Below are 23,032 nucleotides of genomic sequence, written 5' to 3'. Positions count from 1 at the left end.
AGGTTTTCACTGCAGATGGATTTGTGTCCATGGTATACATAATCATTCCAACCAGAAAACCTACCACAAACCCTAAAAAAGCCTGAAATAAAATTGATTCTAGCCAGCTAGCCATGCATACTGCCACTGGGTCACTGAAAGGTTAAATCTGTGCTGAAGTTCCATAATGCACTTTTAAGTGAAACTTAAAGTACACTGCCTGACCAAAAAAAGTCACCCCAAAAAAACCTCACCTTTAGCTTCAATAACAGCACTGATTCACTGTGTGGCATTGTTTCAATAAGCTTCAGCAAATTCAAAGGTTTCCATCCAGCGTTGCAGACATTTTCCACCAAGTATTGTATTGCATTGATGATGGGAGAGTGTGATCACTTCTCCAGCACATCCCAAAGATTCTCAATGGGGTTGAGATCTGGACTGTGTGGCGGCAGATCCATGTGTAAAATGATGTCTCATGCTCCCTCAACCGCTCTTTCACAATGTGAGCCTGATGAATCCTGGCATTGTCATCTTGGAACATGCCATTAGGGATGAAGACATCCATTAATGGAATAACCTGAAGGAGAGGAGCCAGCTGAGGTGGCTCGAGCGTCTGTTTGGATGCCTCCTCGGTGTTCCTGGCAGGAAGAGCCTGGACACGCTGGAGGGAATATGTCTTTGGCCTTGTGTCGCCTTGGGATCCCCCCAGAACAGATGGAGGAAGTGTGCGTGGATAGAGAAGTCTCTGCTCAGACTGCTCTGCAACCTGGCTCCGGATAAAGCGGAAGAAAAGAGATAGATGGAATAATCTGGTCATTCAGGATGTTCAGGTAGTCAGCTGATCTCATTCTTTGGGCACATAGGCTGTTTTGTTTCCCAATTGCCAGGATCCTCAGCGTCTCGGCTCCTTCGAACGGAATCCATGTCATCACAGCTCCGCCAAGTGGTGTTCCAATTCACTTGGACCACTCACCCCCTCGCAGCTCGACTCCTCCGTTTGGCTCATTTATGAAGGAAAAACCTATGGATCCTCCACTGCCTTTTAGAGCCGAATATTACCTATGATGCACTGCAACCATGCCTTTGTTTGTACTCCCTATAAAAGGTTTTGTTCCACGTTTGGCAGAAGTGTTGAAAGCAAGTGAAGATGTAAAAATGAGGTTTACATAAAGTTAATCTTAATGAATATGCCTATTTATTGAGAGGCCTGTGGTTGTTAAAGGGATATTTCAGGATTTTTGACATAGGGCCTCATTTAGTTATCCAGAGTGTTGATGATTTCTGGAGATATTTTTTTTGTAATTCATGCAGTTCTTATATATGAAGAGATACGTGGCGCTAGGCTAGTGCAAGGCTAGTGCATGTCTATGGTATCAGCTAGAGGCAAATCACTTATAACACCAGACTAACCATGTAAATGTCTGTGTCGATAGAATCATTTTTGGAGTATAACTGACCTTGCATCACATGAATGATCGCATTTTTAGGGACTATTTTCTAGCAGATCACTCCGCCGCTGCGTAGCTTATACAACCACGAAGCTGATGCTGCTCAAATATAAGTTATTTTAAATGCAAAATGGTTAAAATTACTCTATCGACACAGACATTTATATGGTTAGTCTGGCGTTATAAGTGATTTGCCTGTAGCTGATACCATAGAAATGTGCTAGCCTTGCACTAGCCTAGCGCCACGTATCTCTGCATATATAAGAACTGCATGAATTACAACAACAAAAAATCTCCAGAAATCAGCAACACTCTGGATAATTAGGAAATTAGGCCCTGTGTCAAAAATCCTGAAATATCCCTTTAACTCTGCAATTGTAGGCCAATAGCTATGAACTGTTTTTTAAAGCATAATTTCACATTTTATGGCATGATTTTACACCCTCGCTCCGAAGGTTCCAATTGAGCTCAAATTCAGCGGCTCCATTTTGGATCAGGCCGACACGAGGACGTCAACAAAGTGGACAGACGGAGGAAGGATCCTGGCAATTGAGAAACAGCCATAGTCTTGATCAACCTTGACCTGACCAACTGCACCGACCCCAGATCAACACAGTGCCCCCACAGGCTCGTACAGTCAGACAATCATCCACATGCAGCATTTATCCAATAGGACGCTCGAACCTATTTCTTAGTAAAATCCAGGTGACGACTTTTTGTGTGCTAGGCCGTGTAAAAAGTAGTTGTAAAAGCCAGAATTTATGAAACATGACACCACTAATAGCACATTACCTCAAAGTCAAAGTGCCCTTTGGAGTGGACTTCATGCTCCTCCAGTTTGTCCCGTGCTTTGAACTAGAGCAAGAACGACACTCCATCTTGAGGGCACACCGCGCGCCCTTGAAAATTACCTCAAATTGTTGCCCTTAAGTAATACATCTGCAGCGCCTGACTGAACTTTTTTATTTTTTTTTACTGCACTTAGTTTGGCTCTGAACAAGGCGAGCTGATTCTCGCCGCCGCACTCTGTCCCCCATTGTCCTTGACGCCGGAGCTCAGACACATTATTACCAGTTTGGTCCTTTTGGGTTTTCTCTCAAAATCTCTCTTCTCCCTCTTCTCCCTTCGCCCTCTCAATTGTCCCCGTGCAGAGGTGATTGGTGTGGCCGAGCTGGTGAATAAAATGAACGGACCCTGGTTCAACCGCTTTGATGAGGACCTAGCGACGGCGTTCTCCATCTACTGTGGTATAAGTATTGCACATGTGAGTGTTTACATGCTACAGGAAGTACAATGTTTTAAAGCCATGTATCTTAAGAGCCGCTTCCTGCAATGGTGGAACGTAACAAAGTACAAGGTCTCAAAATAGCGTCAATAACGAGAAGAAAACAAGGATGAAAGTGCCACAAAATGTGACCCAAAAATTAAAAAAATAATCCACAAAATAATCAACAAAAAAAATAATGTGACAAAAAAAGGGACATAGGTGCAACAAAAACTCAACGAAATAGTGACTAATATAAGATGAAAAATAAAGTGAAAACACGGCAACAACGCAAGGAAAAAGGTCAGTCTAGATCAGTATTGTAGGTCTTAGCTTTCAAATGAGGCGTTACTCTGGCCTATTGGCTGTAAGCTCCGGTCGAGAAGCTTTTAGATTTTTGGTAAAGCTTAACTAAAGAAAATGCACTCTGGGTTAAAGAGGTTCATTAACAAGTGTTGTTCATAATGACTCAAACTATGACTTAAATGTCCTGATATTTTCATTGACCAATAAAAAAGAAACACAAATTTAAAAAGAGGAAATAAAAACATCAAAACTTTGAATTTCACAGTATGAAAGAGCCTCATAGCATTAAAATTCATGTGGGAAAAGCTCCATGAAGCAGTCGATCTTGATTTAAAGCTACATTTCACCCAATAAACAGAAAAAAATACAAGCATTTATCTTATTACAGTTATTTTTGAAAAATACTTAAAAGAACATCGAACAAACATGTGTTTTTGTTAATAGCGGCTCACGTTTCCTAAGACTCGACTGTAACTTCACTGGGAGGGGGGACGTCTCCAGCTCGTCTCCATGGAGATGTTGACTAAAACAGCCAAATATGAGATTTAAATAGGTTAGGTCCTCATCCAACTCCATACTTTGACTATACTGCAAAAATAGCGTTATTTGTGTCTAGCTGATCATTAGGATCATGTGTTGTGTTGCTGGGAACAGTACAGTCTAAAATGTTGCACAGTGTGCCTTTAAGAAAACACAAGATTTTCAGTTTTCAGGCTTTGGGCCAAACTGGTCTCTGAACATAATAAGCTTTCACCTAGAAACAAACATATACCTAATCTTCACAATAACATTTAAATATTGCACTGATTCAATGTTTCCCCATAAATTTATATTGGAAATCGTAATTTCAAGGGCCTTTTTCTCAAAACACATATCTCCATGTCAGTAGCACCTAAAGACTTAAAATTAACAATATTTTGAAGATTTTTTCAGAGGGATTTTTTAATAACTAATTCCTGGCCTGATTTATCAAGTTTTGAATGTCAAAAAATAAGGCGAAAACTCATTTTTTACTGATTTTTCCACTAAAAACATCTCATTTTTAAACTAAACAAGATATCCAAAATCCGCTCTGAAAAAGTCTTTGGTAACTGATTCATCAATAAAATAAAACCATAAATCTGAATGTAGCTCTATTTGTTTTGGGCATTTTTAGGCATAAAATTAAATGACAGAAAACTTTCAATATTTTTTTTCTCACATTTATCAGTAATCTACAGCAAAAGTTTCAAATTGATATCTGTAAATTTAACATTTTTCCCTATTCACCTGCAGTGTCTCACCTTAATATAATTAGCTAAATGGAATATTATGTAACATTGACTAATATATTTTAAATTTAGTCGACATACATCAACAAAATCTTGACAAAACATTTTATTTTCATCAAAAGACTAAAGCTATATCAAGATATGTTGTAAAAATAACACTGTATAAGGGTAACAGTTTGTGTTAAGGCATAACTGAACTGAACTGAACTGAACTGAACCTACAACATCATTGCTGTCCTCAACTAAAGAAGTGTACATTTCTCATTCAATGAAGTTCAATGCAAATGATTAATCCAGAACTGAAAGAAGTATCTCCACAATATACAAGTTGTTTATTTGAACTCCTGATTGATTGAAGAACCTTTTAGCGATACTCGGTTCGTAAAGCGACGTGATTGAAGCAGCCGCCGCTCGACGTTACTGAACACAGAGTATCCTTGACAAGGCATCCGTTCCCATCTGCGCAATGTGTTGTAGATTGGTTGTTAGTAGTGTTTAGAGATCGATCCCGTCAGCTATAACAGTGCGCTTCAGCGGGCACAAAATGCTCCGTCAAAGGCGCGAGTGAGCTGGAGCCTCTGGGGAAATTCAGAGAGATTTCATTCGGGATGAAGATCGGCAGAGGAGGGACTCGGGAGACGCCAGCTGTGATATTCAATGACGCGCAATCATTAGGTGCGCTGCTGATATGGTCTGACCTTTGAGGAGCTACGGGCGCCCAGAAGTTTACGCAAATGCTAAAGACACATGAATAATTCGCTCCACTGCAGCTTATCAAGTGTTTGAAGCCCCGCTGTGTAACATTTAACTTTAAACTGTGGTAAAACTGGAGACATAAACAAAGATGTCAGCATTATGGAACTTTTTATGTGGAAAAAAAAAAACCTTCAGGATCAATGGTTTTGTAGGTTTTCTGGTGAGAGGGGCCGTCAGCAGAGGAAACCATCCAGAAACTCTAATATTAACTGATCCTGCGGCATCATAGAGGCCCCTGTTGACCACTCACACAGCCGCTGGGTCACTGAAAGGTGAAATACTCACTAATAAAAAGTGTAAAAAGTTCCATAATGTACCTTTAAACCTTGCACAGTTCGTTACCTGCCGTCAAAGCTGCTGTTCTGTGGACATGAGTTGGTGATGCCCCGTTACAAGGAGTATATAGGAGCCATAAACATATTATAAAAGTGCTATTTATAAAACTTGCCATTCATTGTTTAAACAAAAAACATTTATTCAAAGTCAAAACTAAGGACAAGAAACAGAAACCGGACAATAAAATGGGTTAAGGCACAATTTGTCTTCTACTTACAGCGCTGTGCTAACACTCTCGTATTTTCCACTGGGAAACTGGGAGATACTTTTGATGACCGAGTTTCCAAGATGAGATAACCTTTGACCTTTCAACACCAAAGAGCAGCAATAATACATTTTTGTGTCTTGTAGCTGATTGCTATGAAGCCGACACTATGATTTAGCTTTTTAGGGTTTTTTTCTCTCAATAAAAGCAGAATCAAAAAAGCTGTAGTCCAGCGGTTTGCAGAAGACTTCATGATCATTTATATGTTTACAGTGTATTGATGTGTTTATTAATGCTGAACGCAATGCACTCGTAACTTCCACTTCACAACTGGAAAGATTCATCTACCAGAGCACGTGAAGGCAGCATGTAAATAATAATCAGAATAGTTTTTATTGCCATTGTTGTTTCAGAACAGGTTCACAAACTAAGAATTTTTCACGATGCAGACGTGCAACACAAAACATATACATCTTTAAAGGCTATAGGAGCATGCATAAAGAATATTGAAATAAATAAGATAAAAAATGAATTGAAATATGGTAGGACGACAACAATTGACATAGAACAACAGCGGGATTGTATTTACAGATGTGCAGGTGTATAAAGTGATATAGTGATAAAGTGATATAGCCCCTGATCTAAGTGGGGACATACCATACAATGCAACAGGGCAGATGACATCTATAAGTCTCTAACTAAGCTATTGGGTCTTGTTTTTGTTCATGAGTCTGATGGCGAAGGGGAAAAAACTGTTCAAGTGGGTCTGGATGGACCGTAGCCTCCTGCCTGAGGGGAGAGGGTGTATAGTCCGTGTCCAGAGTGAGAAGGGTCAGCTGTGATGACTCATAAGTTTGAGAGCTAACGTTTCCCTTTTAGAGTAAAGGGGATCGCCTCAAAGGGAGGTATACCGTGTTATCTGGCAACACAGCCTGACACAGGTGTGGCCTAATGGTTCATCACCTACAGCTGTTTATATAAGACCAGTGCTCAGTCTCATAGACGGCTGATGGCGATAGTTGGATGACTGTTGAAACATCTTAGATACAACATTGAATCAAAACTAGAAGTCTAGTTGAAATAATTCATTTTTCTAAAGCAAAAACATTTATTAATCTTCACTTTTTTGGACTTTTCATTTCTAGTCTCTTCTCTACAAGAAAGTCGGTGAAGCCCAGTTCAGGTCCCATCTGGCCAATGAGATGATGATGTACCACATGAAGGTAAAATCACTTTGCTTTGTCTCATCACGTGCACCAGGGTAAGGCAACGTCTGGCTCGGGGGCAAAACCTGGCCCCCCAATGCTACAGTAATGTAGCATTGGTTAAAGATACTCCAAAAGCACAGAAATGTAGTCAGTGCTTGATAGTAATAGATAATAGTCTTGAGTACTATAAATATGCATACTACTGTTTTGAATTGGTTCTGTTGCCAAAACTATGACATCGCATTCGTTAGTTCCTCATTCCTTTTTGTGTCCGCTTCAGGTTTCGGAGGAAGAGGTGACCAAGGTGCTGGTGACCGGGACCGGGCCAGTTCCAGTGAAGGAGATCCACCCGTGCTTTGCTGAGTTCACGTACACCCCGCGCTCCCTCAATGACGACACGACGCCCATGGTACAGGCCCGGGCTACAGGCGCTCATTATACAAACATGCCTTTTTCGAAAGTGTCATTCATTATGTATTTGGATGCGTCTCTTTCTCACACAGGGGGTTCTCAGTATGTTTGAGGACATGGGCTTCATCAACACATACAAGATGGACATACCCACTCTGACGAGGTTTGTGCGAGAATCCCTTAAGGTTAGGTCCAATGGTTGTACATGGCTCTCTAATCCACAACACTGCTGGGTTAGAGATGTCAGACTAATGGCACCTCTGCTCAATGGTAAATTTTCGGAATAATGAGATGTCGGACCAATGACATGGCACCAAAAATCCGGCATGTTCTCATCACAAAATACAATATCTTTTAACACAAGGACCTTGTAATTTGTAAATTGAATTCGTTTCAGCGTCTCTTTTGAACTATTTTAATTAGCACTTGTGTCGTCCACTTGCATTTTCAATTAGTTTTGGCACTGAGGTCAGATACCACGTTTATGCTAAAAAACAAATAAAAATCCTTCAAGTACACAATAGTACGTGCGTAGTCCTTGAGCACTTCAAAGGCCCTATTCTTTATTTTATCTAAGTGGATAAAAGAAGACCATTGGTGAAAAAATGCCTCTAATTATTCATTAATTCTTAGCGCGAACAAGCAGTAAAGTTGTAATTGTTCACATACAGTGACGTTGTTTCTCCTTGAAAGTTGTGCTTAAAAACCATGAAGTATTGGGTTGCTAGAAAAACTTTCATTGATTTGTAACTCATATAAATAAGTACAGGAACTTTAAAAGATCACTTTCTGTTGCGAATTTAAAGCTGTATATTAGCTCATATATATTAATCAGTGTTTTATCCGTCTATATCTCTCTAATTAAGCTCTGAATGGTGGCTGTTTTCTTGGTTTGCAGGTTCTGTCTCATGGTGAAGAAAGGTTACCGGGACCCTCCTTACCACAACTGGACGCATGCCTTCTCAGTCTCACACTTCTGCTACCTTATGTACAAAAACCTGGGACTGGCCAACTACCTCGAGTGAGTGCCGTGGATCACTTATCGCCCCGTTCCTCCATGACAAAGAGAAACCAACCTGTTTGTTTGTTTTCTCATTCCAGAGACATTGAGATCTTAGCTCTCTTTGTCTCCTGTTTGTGCCATGACCTGGACCACCGCGGCACCAACAACTCTTTCCAAGTCGCCTCTGTGAGAAACACTTTACTTTTTAGTTTTTGACCTTTTCATCTTCATACATGTGTGCACTTGTTTAGATTAGTTTGTAGTGCGCAGGGGGTAAAAAGAACAACTCCTGATCGGTCCTGGTTCTTGTTTCATCCTACTAAACTGAGGACTTTCCTTCGAATATATTTCAAATGCATATAAAGAGAAAGAAGTGAGTATGGCTGGTCAGGCTATTAGTAAAGAGTTATTTAATATTTTTAGTAGTAGTAGTAAGAGTTAATAATATTCAATTAAAAATGTTTTTTAACTGAAAGTACTTAAATTCTGATTTCTTCACAATTACCAAAACATTTTTACATAATGTGAAGTTGTGTTTTTTTGGCTCTTAAAGTGATAATCTCCAAGTTCATTTTTGTAGCAAATTTAATAGATTACACAGAGAGAGCTCGGGTTTTTATGTAACATAATAATTATATTTTTGCTAAAGTCCCTCCATTTGATTTTAGCAACTAGCCAGAATCCCTGATGCCATCACTTTGACCAATGAGGCGAGCTTTTCCTGTGGACCGTCCTGTGTGGCCAATCAGGATGGGGGGGGCGGGAGCTTGTTTACTTTTGAAAGTTTGTCCTTGCTTTCCTCATTTTGCAAACTAGGAATGGCTTTCTGGTCCACTCTTGAGTGGAGGGGGTGTATGATTGACTTTCAAATTTTGCTCTCACTTTGCTCAATTTGCAATCTTACAGACTATCACTTTAAGAAGACTGCCCAGTCTGAAGTTCCACTGAGTGCCACACTTGCCAAATCTGTTAGCGAAGTCCAGTATAAAAAAAAAACATAAAGGGTCTCTATCCTAAAAACCCAGCACTGTCCTGCCTCAAGTGCTAGTGCTGTTAAAGCTCAATGACTGAATTCTGAATGTTCTTAGCTTTTAAAAAGTGAAACTTGTGAAACTCCTCATCTGCAGCTTAAGGCCACTCAAGTTTAGTTGTAGCGCCTTTTTTTTTAAAACCACCGAGAGCACATTACAAACATTACCTTTATTATGTTTACATTAATCTGTTCCACATTGTAGTTGTAAGAAAACACATGGGAAATAAAGTAGTAAAACCCTGCGGCGAGTGTGAACTCCGCAAACAGCCATGTGTGTTTGTGTGCTCAGTATGTTGACTGAAGACGCATCAGCAGTGGCTTTGTCAAAATCTGTTGCTCTGTTTGTCAGGCCCAACATAATGCGTCTGTACATAAACAACTCTCCAGCACCGCTCACGATGTTTGAAATCGATACAAAAAGACTGTGTTTTCATTTGTCTGTGTTCTTCTGTTGCAGCAATCTGTCCTGGCTGCTCTCTACAGCTCGGAGGGATCAGTCATGGAGGTAAACTCACAGGCACAGGGGACAAAACGGGATTATTGGGCGAGAAATACAGTTTACTGAGCTCACCAGTGCTGCACGCCTCAAAACCAGCACCAGAAACGTTCATTTCCAATTACATTTCCCCATTGACTTTGTGAGGGGAAAAAGGACAATTAAGAGTTTAAAAGAGTCGGTGCTCTCAGGGGTGCCAGAACTATTTTTCCCACCGGGCCAAATTAGAAGCATAAGAGCGAGTCGAGAGCCCAGAGCTGTAATGTGCTGTAAAGAGTCCATGTGCAAAGAGATTTATGATGATAGAGGTAGTTTGGTTCAAAGTAGACACACCATGTGCCGAAATGTGACACCTTGTTGTTGCTATTGGCCATAATAAAACTTAAATTCCCTTTTAATCCTGTTGGACGTGTGAGTGCTTGTAGTTTATATGTTTCAGATGAGTTCTTGTATAAGCCTTACCTAATTCAGTGATAGCCAAAGGGCATTATGTAAATCAGCCTTTTCTCTCACTCTTCTTCACAACTAATCATTCATTCGTGCCTTGACAGAGACATCACTTTGCCCAGGCCATCGCCATTTTAAATACTCACGGCTGCAACATTTTTGAGAAGTTCAATAGAAAGGTAACGTATCAAATCCAGCCTTCTCCTCCTGATTGTTCGTATTCTTCAATGTAAAGCGACGTGGGTGTGTGTTTTTCAGGACTACCAACGCATGCTGGATTTGATGAGAGATATCATCTTGGCAACTGACTTGGCTCACCACCTGCGCATTTTCAAAGAGCTGCAGAAGATGGCCGATGGTATGTGTTTTTTGAAGGAGGATGTGGCTTCGTCCCATAATTTGACGTCTGTTCGGTCTGTGATTCTCAAACATCTGCCATTTTAGACTTTATTCATTTGAATTTGTGATCATTTAGGCTTTAGTAATGCATTTAACTGAGGTGGTTTTGATTGGTAAAGATTTGGTTTATTACTAGATTCTGACTGGTTGGAGGGTGTCCATTAAGTAAGGGATAATGCTAATCGGAAATACCAGGACGACGAGTGCTTTATCCCGCTTATACCATGGTCCTGTGAACTGAAACTTCAATGGGGCCTGTTTGCTTCTTTTTTTTTAGTCCCTGGGCAGGAGTTATCTCACTTTTTAAGCGGTTTTACCTGAAGCTAGTTCCAGCTCAATTGTATGTTAAAAAGTGGTATACCATAGCTACAGACGGCATCTCTAGAATCACCCATATATGGTCATGTTTGAAAACAGTTAAGGGGGAAAACAATTGAGAAAAATCTAAACTTTATCTAATTATTCAAAAACTACTTTAACAAATGCTGAATTATGAACATAGTTTTCTACTAAATAAAGATACAAAGACATGGGGAGGAGCAAAGTGGTTCAACAGCCCATGATGCTACATGTTGGCATCGAATGCCGTTTTTTTGCTTCTACTGAACAATCTGCTGTGAATAAACATCCATTTGGGCCCGATTTAGACTTGACTTCATTTGTATGTGATAAATAAGTCCATATTCCACCAGAAAATGGCTAAAAAGAGTGTGTTTGCTAAAGATTCTGTTTTCCCCCTCGGCGAAGCCAAGCCCTCTTCTATGACGCCATGCCGTCTGTATCTATGGTCTGGGTGAATGCTCGATTCTGATTTGCTGGAGGGTGTCCGTTAAAAAGTGATAATGTTGTGCACCCAACAACAGTTAAATCACGTTCTATATCACTCCACTGCTGGAACTTGCTTCAGCTAAAACAACTTAAAAAGTGAAATAACTCCTGCCCAGGACTTAAAAAAAAAAAAAGCAAACAGGCCTCAGTGAACCGTTTCAGTTCGCAGGACCATGGTATAAGCGGGATATTGCACTCCGAGGAAGCAACAGTGGCGTCCAGTTCTTTCTGATAACGGACACCCTCTAGCCAATCAGAATCGAGAATTCACCATGGTATAATCACAGTTTAGACATGGTTAAGTTCCATTTCAGATAAAAGCAGTGGACTCTAACTTTCCCACTATGCACCTTGAATAGTAGTGAGCATCGATGGGTCAAAATAGGCCACATCAATCTAAATCTTTGCCGCATCAAGAGTTATACTAATACTGCACATGAATTTGGTCACTCATTGCAGAATCAGTACTTGTGTTTCCATATTGCTAGCAGTACAAGTGCATTAGATAGTCCACTATAAAGTTCACTGAATGAGGGGTTAGAGGTCAGGGTGGACATTCTGGTCACACGCCATGCTTTATTTGTCTCCCTGTATTGCCCTATTTACACATTTGAAGGAGTTGCATTCAGCAGTCTTGTAATATAATTGACTGTAACCTTGTGGCCGGTGGGCGGTTACGCCTGAATGCAAGCAATTATAAGTCATCTGAGCGAGCTTCTCCCAGAGGAATCAATTTGGAGCTCTTAAAGTAATTCTAGGTCATTAAAAGCCTCTAAACGGCTTCACTTCACAAACTGTCACTCGTCAGTCACAGAGGGGACACTCCTGGTCATCCAGTTGACAAGAAGGACGGCTCTCTATTATTATCCAGCCATTTGTATGTCCTCAATTCAGATGGATCTTTGACGCTTTGAATGATAATTTGTTTAAAATACATACCGTTACATCTTTCTATAGGGTAATGATGCTGCAGCTACTACACTGTGGCAAGCAATTAACTAGTGATATTAATGCTTTCATTTAAATAGCATTTTTCCAGACACTTGCGGTACCAATTAGTGAGGCCATTTTCTCTTATGCAGTTCATTTACTGAAACTGAAAAGTAAAAAAGTACTGAACACTGTTCTGTGTATTTCACTGCATTGACAAACATCTGTGACCTTCGACGCCACATACACTTCAATACACGGCCCACAACACCTCTTATATAAAATATTAAGAAATTAATCTATTGATTGATATTTAGAATCAACATTGTCAACACTTGCATCAGTATCAGTGTAATCAATATTTTAATGTCAATCTTCCCATCACCATCAGACTCCATCAGAATCAGTTTTGGGGTATGTATAGCCACAGCTGCCCTGGGGCACACTGGCCGAAATGGCACACACACCTACTTCAATCACCAACGAGCAATCACACATGTATAAAAAATGTTTACAGGCAAGGTGTAAACTGTACTCGGAGTAAATTTGATTTAAAAACTACTTTGGTGCTTTCCAAAGTGAGGTCCGGGTAGTACAAACCCTAGAACACTATTGCTCAAATTCAAAACATCATTAACGTCGGGTGATTTTTACCCGAGACAATACATCCAATAAAAATAACTTATCAAAATATATCAAAACATGACAATACATGACAAATTTGAGGAGTGTTCTTTTATTTTAAACTGTGTCATGTCTAACAAAAAGAAAGAAAAGCATCATGAGGGGACCATATGGAAATGCTCCAAGCTGGAAAATGTAGGAATTTGGGAACAAAGTTCTTCAGAAAAAGGGAAAAAAAATGAAAATGGGAACTTGGGTTTTGGTCCACCCATTCCTGTGATATTTGAGACTTCCCTGTTGAAGGCTCTACCCTCATCCTGGCTAGAATCCACCCAGAACCTACTTTACCTTCTACCTCTATTGCTGGATGAAGATCATGCCATCAAGGATGTCATGGGTGAAGCTCCCCAGAGACTCATGGCACTCAGATAAACGCAGCATAATAAAAATGTTCAGGTGAAAACCACCCGGCAATGGTGTTCTTGGGTAAAACCCCCACCTGAAACCGAGCACACTTTCTCCAGTTTGGCAAAAAAGTTACTAAAAACCAACAAGACAATAGAGGGACAAAATGGTGACAAGAAGCGAAGTGAAAACACGAGACAGTGTCATAAAAAGAGATGAAAATAAGACAAAAATGCTTCCAGAGCAAACAACACAACAAAAAAGTTACAATCAGATTTTTCAAATGAGGCGTTACACTGTTGCTGTCCAGTCAAAAAGATTTTAGATTTGGGTAAAGCCGAAAATAAGGTGGGTGGGGTAAGAGGTTAAACCCAGTGTTTACCTCCACGTTCAGTTATTTTCTATGTAAGTTTAAAGGGACTAGAGGCAAGTTGGTCATTTTTATACTCACTACTGCCACCTCAGGTCTTACGCGTAACTGCAGCTTCTATATTAAGCTCATGCATGACGGCACTTCAGATCCGAATTAACAACTTTTTGACAGTGCAGGATTTTAATTTTAACATTTTTAAACTCTGCATAATCCCTTTAAGCTGTAAAATATGACATCATTATTTGGGGGCAATGGGGGGGCTGCGATGCTCCGAACCTTTGGAATACTTGTTGACGCATAAGGCATAGAGATACCTGCATACATTATATTTTCATCTTCAGTGTTTAAGTGAGAGACCCTTTAGTATTGCATCTAAATCATTCCTTTACTGTCTTGATAATATGTAACTCCCACAGTAAAGTCGGTGTGTTCCTTTTTCATTTCAGATGGATATAACCCAAAAAGCCGTAGACACCACTCCCTGCTGCTGTGCCTGTTGATGACGTCATGTGACCTGTCAGACCAAACCAAGGGCTGGAAAACCACACGCAAGATCGCTGTAGGCTTCACAGACCTTTCCCATTTGCACACAGCTCAGTGGTGTAGTAACAGCTATCAAAGGGATTACTCCACGAGAGAGCAGCATGAGTGACCCATTTTCAGGACAATGCAGATTAGGAGATGAGGTGGATCAATGGCGGCTCATAATACAATATTTCATTTTGTGATATTCCATTTGGGATTAGGCTTAATCTGGGTCTGCCCTCTTTTCTGGACACCTCTGGCCACACATGTATGCCCCACACCTCTGTTATACCTTTTTCTAAAGTCTAAACACATTTCTTAGTGGATTTCATGAATTATTGGTTTCGGATTGATGGTGATGTTGATGTATTGTGTGTCCCAACAGGAGCTGATCTATAAGGAGTTCTTTTCTCAAGGAGATCTGGTATGTGTTGACTACATTTTACAAGTGAGTCACCTGTGGGTTGTTGAACACCGCAGTAATCTCATCAGTTGTTGCTGTTGTTGTGTTGTTGTGCACTCAGGAAAAAGCCATGGGGAACAGACCCAGTGAGATGATGGACAGAGAGAAGGCCTACATCCCCGAACTGCAGATCAGCTTTATGGAACATATCGCCATGCCAATATACAAGTAAGTAAAACGATTAAATTCAGCTGTACTCTCTCCAAAGTAATTAAAAGCTATTGCCTAGATAAATAACCACGTGTAATATGTCAACACAGATCTGGAAAATACAGAAATCTATGAAATATTGACTAAATTTGACTAAATATTGACTAAATATTGACTAAGTTTGACTAAGTAACGTGTTTACCTTATATAAATCCTTTTTGTTGTCCCTGTGTTTACAAGTGTTTTCCCCTGGTGTCTCTGGCCAGAAAACCACGCTTGCAACTTGACTGCCACCGGACCGGAGTCACCAATACACACTAATAGAATCACGAAGAAGAAGCTAACATGCTAACGGGCAAAGCTAACTGCGGGCTAGCCTCACTTTAAACAGTATTTACAGCCAAGTTTGAGTGAAAATAATTATTTCCATCTCTCTCTCCCTTCACCTTTTCTGTCAGCGTAGTATTTACTCTCCAAGTCAATAAGTTAAAAAATTGCAACTTGCTACAACGCCTGCAGTTGTGGTTATGGCCTCTAGGGGCAAGAGTACTTAGTACTGCTTTAAAAGACAAAAATCTGCAGATTCTTAAACAAAAACAGTAAGTCTCTAACTTTTATGGTTCCAAAATGATAAGCAAAAGTCTGCAACATAAATTATAAAAATAGGTTTTTCAGCTCATCTGAGTCCTAGGGAGTTGTGATATAAGACTCTGACTGAGCTCTTTCAATTCTAAAATGGGAAGTCTGTCGCTTTCGGTTCTGGAGATATCGGCCATTTAGCAGCATGATGTCGGCCGATAGCCAATATTTGAAAATACTCAGGATTGTAAAATATGATTCGACCTTTAGTAGCACGTTCATGTGCTTTCAGTTTGTCTGTATTCTGCGTGAGAATATCAATTCAGAGAGATGTGTGAGTATAGCCTGAGGGGACAGGCTGTTGTCCAATCTTTATCTCCCTTTTGTCCGGTTCTGGCCTGGTTTTGGATGGACTTGAATGCTCTCCCTGAAGGCAGTCTGGAAAACAGGTGGTGTGTGTCGTATGAAACCTGACTACGCAATCAGAGTATAGGCTGTATATACTAGATAAAGGTTATTGTGGAAAAGTGGTATTTTTAATCAGTTTGGGATATTCATAAAAATGTGAATAATGAGGTTTTCAGACGCATTACTCTTTTGTTGCTAATGACTCACCTTCGACCAGATGGGATACAGTTGCCCTGGCAACCAGTTCAGGCTTAAGATTTTTAAATTGTTTCATTTTAAAAGCAATAAAAGTCCGAGGCACTCGAGTCTAACAAAATAAAAGTCCTTTATTTAAATGTATTTATTTTTTGGTCCATGTTTACACACATTTTTACACAAATAAATGTACTTGTGTTAAAAGTAATGACCCAAATAGTTACTTAAGTAAAAGTAATAAGTGTTGTGGGAAAAATATGTCTCGGGTACTGTTTAAAGCAGGGGTGCTCATTTTGGGTCGCGGGCCGAAATTCAGCTCCCATGGTGGGTCCCGGGCCGCAGATAATAGAGAATTTTTTTTCCCAATGAATGAATAATAAGCTGTGATTTGGTCAAAGCCCCAACTTGACTGTAGCTTCATTAATAACAACGGTTTACACTTGTATTGCACTTTACAAGCCTGTGTCACAAGTTTCTCAAAGTACTACATAGTAGTCATTATTAATTGACTCCACACTCGGTGGTGGTAAGCTGTTATTGAAGCCACAGCCGCCCTGGGGCAGACTGTCCATTTACTAGGTGGCTATATAATGTGGTGTTCATATCCTGAGCTCTTATTATGTCAGTGCCCTCTGCTGGACACAGGTGGAACGTTTTTCCTCTTTTTTTTTATGTAATGCCCCCTAGTGGCTAGAATGAGCATTCTGGTTATTCTTTAAAAATTCATAACTCCGCACAGGAATGGGCTAGAGACTTTTTTTTTTTTTGCATACTCTGGAATTTATGCTCTACAGGGCAGGGGCCGGATTACATCATCTCAGGCCTGCGGGCTGTATGTTTGACACCCCTGATTTAAAGGGATTATACCTATACCTTTTTTTCTAGAAGTGGAACTTTTTTCATCCTTTAGTGTATACATTGGTGTAACTGTAAACCCACCTTGTCCCTTGTGAAACGCTTTGGTTGACTTGTGTGTAGGGAAAAGTAACTCTTTTCCTAATTGTTTTGCGCCTACCCTTACAAGCCACGCTCTTACTGTATATTTCCTTTAAGTGTGCCGTCTTTGAGTGGATCAAGACCTTTCCAGTTTCCCCAGCAGCCAATGATCAAACCTTTGAGACCACAGATATGAAAACTGAAACTGAAACCCTTGTGTCCCCTCAGGCTGTTGTCCGAGCTGTTCCCCAGAGCCACCGAACTGTTCGAGCGAGTGTCGGCGAACAAGGAGCAGTGGACCAAAGTGTCCGACAAGTTCACCCTGCGCGGCCTGCCCAGCAACAACAGCCTGGACATTCTGGACCAGGAGTACGAGCTGCTGCAGGCCCAGGGCGCCTTCGGGAGCGACCCCTTCCTCAACGGTTGCCTTGACGACGCGGACTAAAGGCAGCGTTGCAGAAGCGGTCCAATAAGAGGCAGTGTGTACCTTTTTTCTAAGGGTCTTTGTGCTGTTACTTAGATGCTTTAGCAGGCCATGCAGTCACGCAGGACTAAGTTTCACGCTGAAGAAGTCGAGACAAGTGGATTCATCCTAAGCCGGTTCGTTGTCCGTCTCTCCCCGAAAAAGTCCAGAAATGTGGAAGGTGGTGACTTTGTTCCTTATATCAGCAGCAGCAGCTCTTAATGGGGGAAAGTTTGTACTGGAGGTCATGTACTACTGATCCTGTTTTAAGATTGTAAAAACACACACTGAAACACAAACGCACAGCCTGTTTCAAGACGCTCACGACAGATTCAGAAGACTACTATTTCAAATGTTAAGTGCTATATTTTCTGTAAATGTTTTCTATCTGTAGCTTTTATCGGTTTCTATGGCTTAGCTTCGTTCACATTCAGGCAGCTCTCCCGCCGCTGCCGCCGCCGCCGCCACACACGGCCCCTCATCTGACGCTTTCAAGTGCATGTGCCAACACAAAACAGGTTTCCCGTTTCCTCCTTCGGGTCAGTGGTCTCTAAGGCTAAGAAATGACTGCAGTTGATCTTTATACCACATGCTATTTTGTATTTAGCTCTCGGGTGTATCGACCTAACTTGCATTTACTTTACGTTCTGTCACCGTGTTCTTTTCGCGAGGGCCTTAGGGACAATTTGACAATCACTGTCAGTGGCACACATGAATCCTAGCCATAGCTCTTAACATGAAAATCTGGGGGCGTCTGTGCACCACTCACTTTTACTTGTTTGTGTGGTCATCCCAATAGGTTGCGTTCGTGTCATCATCCGCCTACACTAGAGCCGATAGTACAGAAGTGGAGGACAGCTAAGAGTTCAATGGTATTATTTTCCTTTTAACAAATAGACGTTTTGACCTAGTAGATAGATCATATCTTTGTAATTACTGAGACTATTCACATGAAACAAAGCTCGCCAAAGTTCAGCGTATTCTCAGATAAAGCAAATTAATTAAGGTGGATTTTATCTTTCTCTTTTTTGTCAATTATAGTTATGAATTGATACCACAGAAATCCACCATTTTAGGGCAGAGGTTCCCAAACTTTTCAGGCCGCGATCCTCAAATCACTCAAACAACTCGAGTCCCCCTTCTGTAAAATGCAATTATCATTTATAATCATTTAAGGAGCAAAACATTTAAAATGTTTTGCCTAATTTCTAGGGCTGCACGATATTGAAGAAACTTGTGATATTCGATCCGGTGGTGCAATATCGATATTATTGCGTTATTTTACCAAACCATTTTTCAAAATTTTATTGACCTTGTTTTAACCAGGAAAGTCCCACTGAGATTAGGAATCTATTTTTCAGGGGAGTCCTGGCCCCAGAGGGGAGCCTATTGTACATGTTTTAGTGATGGGGAAACCGGAATACCTGGAGGAAACATACACACACACACACACACACACACACACACACACACACACACACACACACACACACACACACACACACACACACACACACACACACACACACACACACGGGGAGAAAATGCAAACTCCACACAGAAAGGCCCCGTCCAGATGGGACTCGAACCCAGGACCTTCTAACCGCTGTGCCGCCCAACATGATGCATGTTGCATTCTATGTAAACACAAATTTCTCAAAAGTCCTCAAAAAGACAATCAGGATCAAAACAAGGGTAAAATTGAAGAAATCTTTGACTAAAACTGGATGTTTGCACATTTTTAATTGTTTTTTGCTGGTTTGCAAAAAATGTGGCGATCTCAGTCAAATGAAGACTTTAGTAATGTTGCGATACAGATATTGCATCACCTAATATCACAACACGATATTTGATTTCTTTATTTTTTTTTATTATTGTGCAGCCTTGCTAATTTCACTTTAATATACTTTTTTCAATTAAAAACATTACACAAAATTCAATGTCAGAAATGAAAGTGTCTCAAAATTATCTTGCGACCCCCACTTAAGGAACCACTGTTTTAGGGAATACCAGCAGCAAACAACATCCAAATCAACAAACACTTGACTAAAAACATTTTTTTTTTATTTACCGAGTCACTTCTGGCACATATATCTAATACAAAGCAGCGTCCAAACACTCTTATGTGAACAATTCCAGTACATAATCTCAATTTATTGAGGGATGCACCAGGAATCCCAGAAATCTGCCCAGTTTTGACGACGCAAACCTGACCACTATGGTAATAAAACATGGTTGCGTTTTCCTGGTGCCATCGCTGAAAGAACTTCAAACCACGAGATTGAAACGGCAAGTTTGTGCGCGCCATCTAAATCAAAGAATGATCGGAACCAACATTTGTGGATTTTCCATTCAATGTATTTTTCTCAAAACACGTAAATGGCCCTTAGAGCTATTTATAGGCCCCTGCGCTCCATTTTGAGACTTCGATTTACAATGTCGTGAATGCAACCTACACCCTACATCAGATAAATTATTCGTCGAAGCTAATTTAGAGTATACTTTTGGTAGATAAAGAGCAAGCCCTTTAATACTCCATCTCATCTGTTTGTGTCAATGTAGACTATAGACTGTGTTATATAAATATGAGGTTTGTCTCTGAGTGTGTTCTATGCCTTATTGCGCATCTCTGCTGCCTTTCTTAGAGCTTTTAATATATTAAAATGAATTCAAGAGCCTGTCCAGTGTGTATGCTGTAACATAGTTTGAGTGTGGACTGAATGAGCGCCATGACTGAACATGTATATTTGTGAATTAACTGTGTGAAGATGTCACTACTACTCTTTTGGCTAAATATACAGTATAATATAGTGTATATTAGACAGACGGACGAAAAGAGTAGGCTATTTTTGTCAGATCCAGAAGTTTATGATTCTAGAGAGAGCCGTTTCAGTCCACAAAGTTTTAATTCATTTTGTTTGTAATTGTTTATGGAGCGTGGGGAAACAGGGGGATGATGATACAGTTGCATGTAGAGAGTGACTACATTAGAAGTGGGCGGGCGAGACGCTGCAGGTGAACAGGGAATAAATCAATTTGAACCTTTTGCTGAAGATCGCTGATGTTAATGCAAGAGAAAAAAAAATATTTAGGTTTGTTTTTGTTTTTTTATGCTTTCATTTGGAAATAGGGCCTTTATTATTTAATTTATGCAAAAATAAAGTTCCAAAATATGTTAGAGGTGATAAAATTCGAATAATGAATTGAACCAGGTTTACTTTGTGACATATTAGATCAACTACGGGGTTGTTTGAAGCTCAGTAAATCCGGATAGAAATAAGATTTTGAAAAATTCTGAAAAAAGGGAAATTTGGTGTCAGGACTTGCTACTTTAAGATGAGATGGAATTTTATTGATCTCTCACTTGTTACAGCAGCTCTCAAGAAACAAATAGTCAGGAAAACAGGATACTGTATTGTGTGTGTATATATATATATAATGAATAATAAAACTTCTAAGAATATAAATAGTAATAAATATTAGAACAGGATATAAGATATTGGTTGATAAAGTGAGTGCAGATGTCACAATGTGAGAATAATGTATTTTGTTTAACGCCTTTTTGTGAAGATTACGATATTTGTTTCCTGGTGAAAGTTTGTATAAAGAGCAAACTCTCACTTAACCTGAAAATTAAAAACCCTGGATCCGTTTTATCTGCAGTGTCTCCCCTTAAAAAGCAAGAAATGAGTTTAGTTTAGTTCATGATGATCTGTTCCCTTATATGGAGCCATTAGATCGAGGAGAAAGATTATTTAACTTATGTCATTTTGTAAGGGCATACAGATACACTTAGGAGTGTCTCACACATACATTTTTCGCAGTATTGTTTTAAACCACTCTTTCACGTATACCTGCCTTTATCATGTGCAATAGGAAGTGTCTGCCTCTGTGACATTGCATAGAAGACTATGTAAATACCTATGCCTCTTCTTAAATTACTGTATTACCAGGTATGTGTTTCCCAAAGGCATTGAGGTGATACAGTAAGACACTTCTATTGAAAGAGTCTGTGATATGCTGTTGATATATTTATCTTTTTCTTTTCTTTTTTAACAGTGTGTGTTTCTTGTTCAAGGTCAGGGCTTCATGTGCCAAGCAAACATTTATGTACTACTTCCTGGCTCAGTTGCAAACCCATGCCGGCAAAGTATTTTTGCGCTCTCAAATATAAATTATGTTTTCATATTTAAATTGTGTGTCATAATAACCACCAGTGTGATAAACGCTGCTAATCCAGGTAGTACACCCAATCAAGGCTTTTTCATCTAACAGATGGACCTGTTTAAAGTGGCAAAGTATAATTACTGTACATAAAGACTTTTCAAAGATGTAATTGTCTGTAATGATTACAGAGGTCTGTATTGTATAGGCCATGTGGTTGCATCCTGTTCACCTTTTTCATGCCATTTTGAAGAACTACTTGCTTAGATTTCAGAAAAATACAATTAAAACAGATAGCCTATGTTTAGAATATTCAGTACATATGTACAACAAATATGCCAAATTAATATTAATATAAATTTCTTATATTGAGAACACATCTGTTATTTTTATTTAGGTTATGTCTTGAGTGTTGATGACCTTGTTCCTTTTCCAAATGTAATAAAGAACAAGAATATTGAGACAACTGGATGAGACTTGTTTTGTTTTTGTTTTGTTGCTTTTCTTGAAATAAATGGTGAAAGGCTTGTTGCGCTTTGTTGCCTCATTATTGTGCTCTGAGCTAAGAAATGTTGAAAAATACATAAAGGCCCCGGGTACTCAGATACATTTACTCAAGGAGGCTTCATGGACCTGAGTAGTGTGTGTGTGTGTGTGGCTATGGGGAGGGGTGAGTATGAGTGTTATTGTCTGCTTTTATTTGCAGGAGTGGGTGGTTGGGTGGGCGGGAATTGTTTTAAATCTGTAAAGAACTTTGCACCTTTGTATGAAAAGCGCTATATAAATAAAGTTTTGATTGATTGAGTGAGTAACTTTTTAAAGTAACAGTACTTCTTGGAATAGTTTTAGCTTTAGGGTACCTTGTATTTAAGTAAAACCTATGATCACTCTTTCTACTGAGTAAGTGACAAATTAGTAAGTGACAAAATGAATGGAAATGAAGCAAAGGCACACCGCAAAATATTTTGGAATACACCGATGCCAGCAATACAAGTCAGAAGATGCTAATTTTGCGGTGTGTAATCAAGGAATGGATTTGGATGAGAACCTAACCTTTTTTAAATGTCATATTTGGCTTCCTTTAGTCAGCATCTCCATGGATGCTTGTGTGTCATTCTATTTATAGGGTGAAATGTTAGATGGTGTGGCTTTAATTTACACTTGCAATAACTTTCTTGAGATTATGTTATGCTTTGTTTGGACTGATTACAACACTAAGCCCTAAACCTTTACACACAGTTGATCAATACTCACTCAAGTACTTTTATTTTATTTATTTATTTACTTTTAGTTGATACTAATTCATTCGTATAGCTTATTTTCACAAACAAATCATTCGTGATTCAACCAAATAAAAATCCTGGACACATTTTCTGCAGCATAAAGTTTGTGAACTGAGCGCAGTATCGCGAGAGTTGAGAGCGTGA

The 23,032-nt window shown here is 39.7% G+C and overlaps 1 protein-coding gene across 2 annotated transcripts in view; it reads left to right on the top strand.

Moving 5' to 3' along the window:
- pde2a (phosphodiesterase 2A) overlaps positions 1–18,595 on the top strand; it is a 274,496-nt gene extending 255,901 nt beyond the window's left edge. For both annotated transcript variants that reach the window (XM_079573769.1, XM_079573770.1), the window contains exons 19-31: positions 2,579–2,691; positions 6,711–6,788; positions 7,054–7,182; positions 7,277–7,347; positions 8,083–8,205; positions 8,286–8,373; positions 9,678–9,725; positions 10,268–10,342; positions 10,422–10,521; positions 14,169–14,281; positions 14,633–14,671; positions 14,772–14,878; positions 17,207–18,595. In XM_079573769.1, the coding sequence (XP_079429895.1) occupies positions 2,579–2,691; positions 6,711–6,788; positions 7,054–7,182; positions 7,277–7,347; positions 8,083–8,205; positions 8,286–8,373; positions 9,678–9,725; positions 10,268–10,342; positions 10,422–10,521; positions 14,169–14,281; positions 14,633–14,671; positions 14,772–14,878; positions 17,207–17,423 (1,301 nt within the window). In that variant the 3' untranslated portion in view covers positions 17,424–18,595. The remainder of the gene's footprint in view (positions 1–2,578; positions 2,692–6,710; positions 6,789–7,053; positions 7,183–7,276; positions 7,348–8,082; positions 8,206–8,285; positions 8,374–9,677; positions 9,726–10,267; positions 10,343–10,421; positions 10,522–14,168; positions 14,282–14,632; positions 14,672–14,771; positions 14,879–17,206) is intronic.
- The last annotated feature ends 4,437 nt before the right edge of the window (positions 18,596–23,032 follow it).

Source organism: Gobius niger, assembly GCF_951799975.1.
Source record: "Gobius niger genome assembly, chromosome: 1".
Classification (NCBI taxonomy): Eukaryota; Metazoa; Chordata; class Actinopteri; order Gobiiformes; family Gobiidae; genus Gobius; species Gobius niger.
Note: the sequence above shows the minus strand (reverse complement) of the source record. Positions and strands in the feature narration are given on the sequence as shown.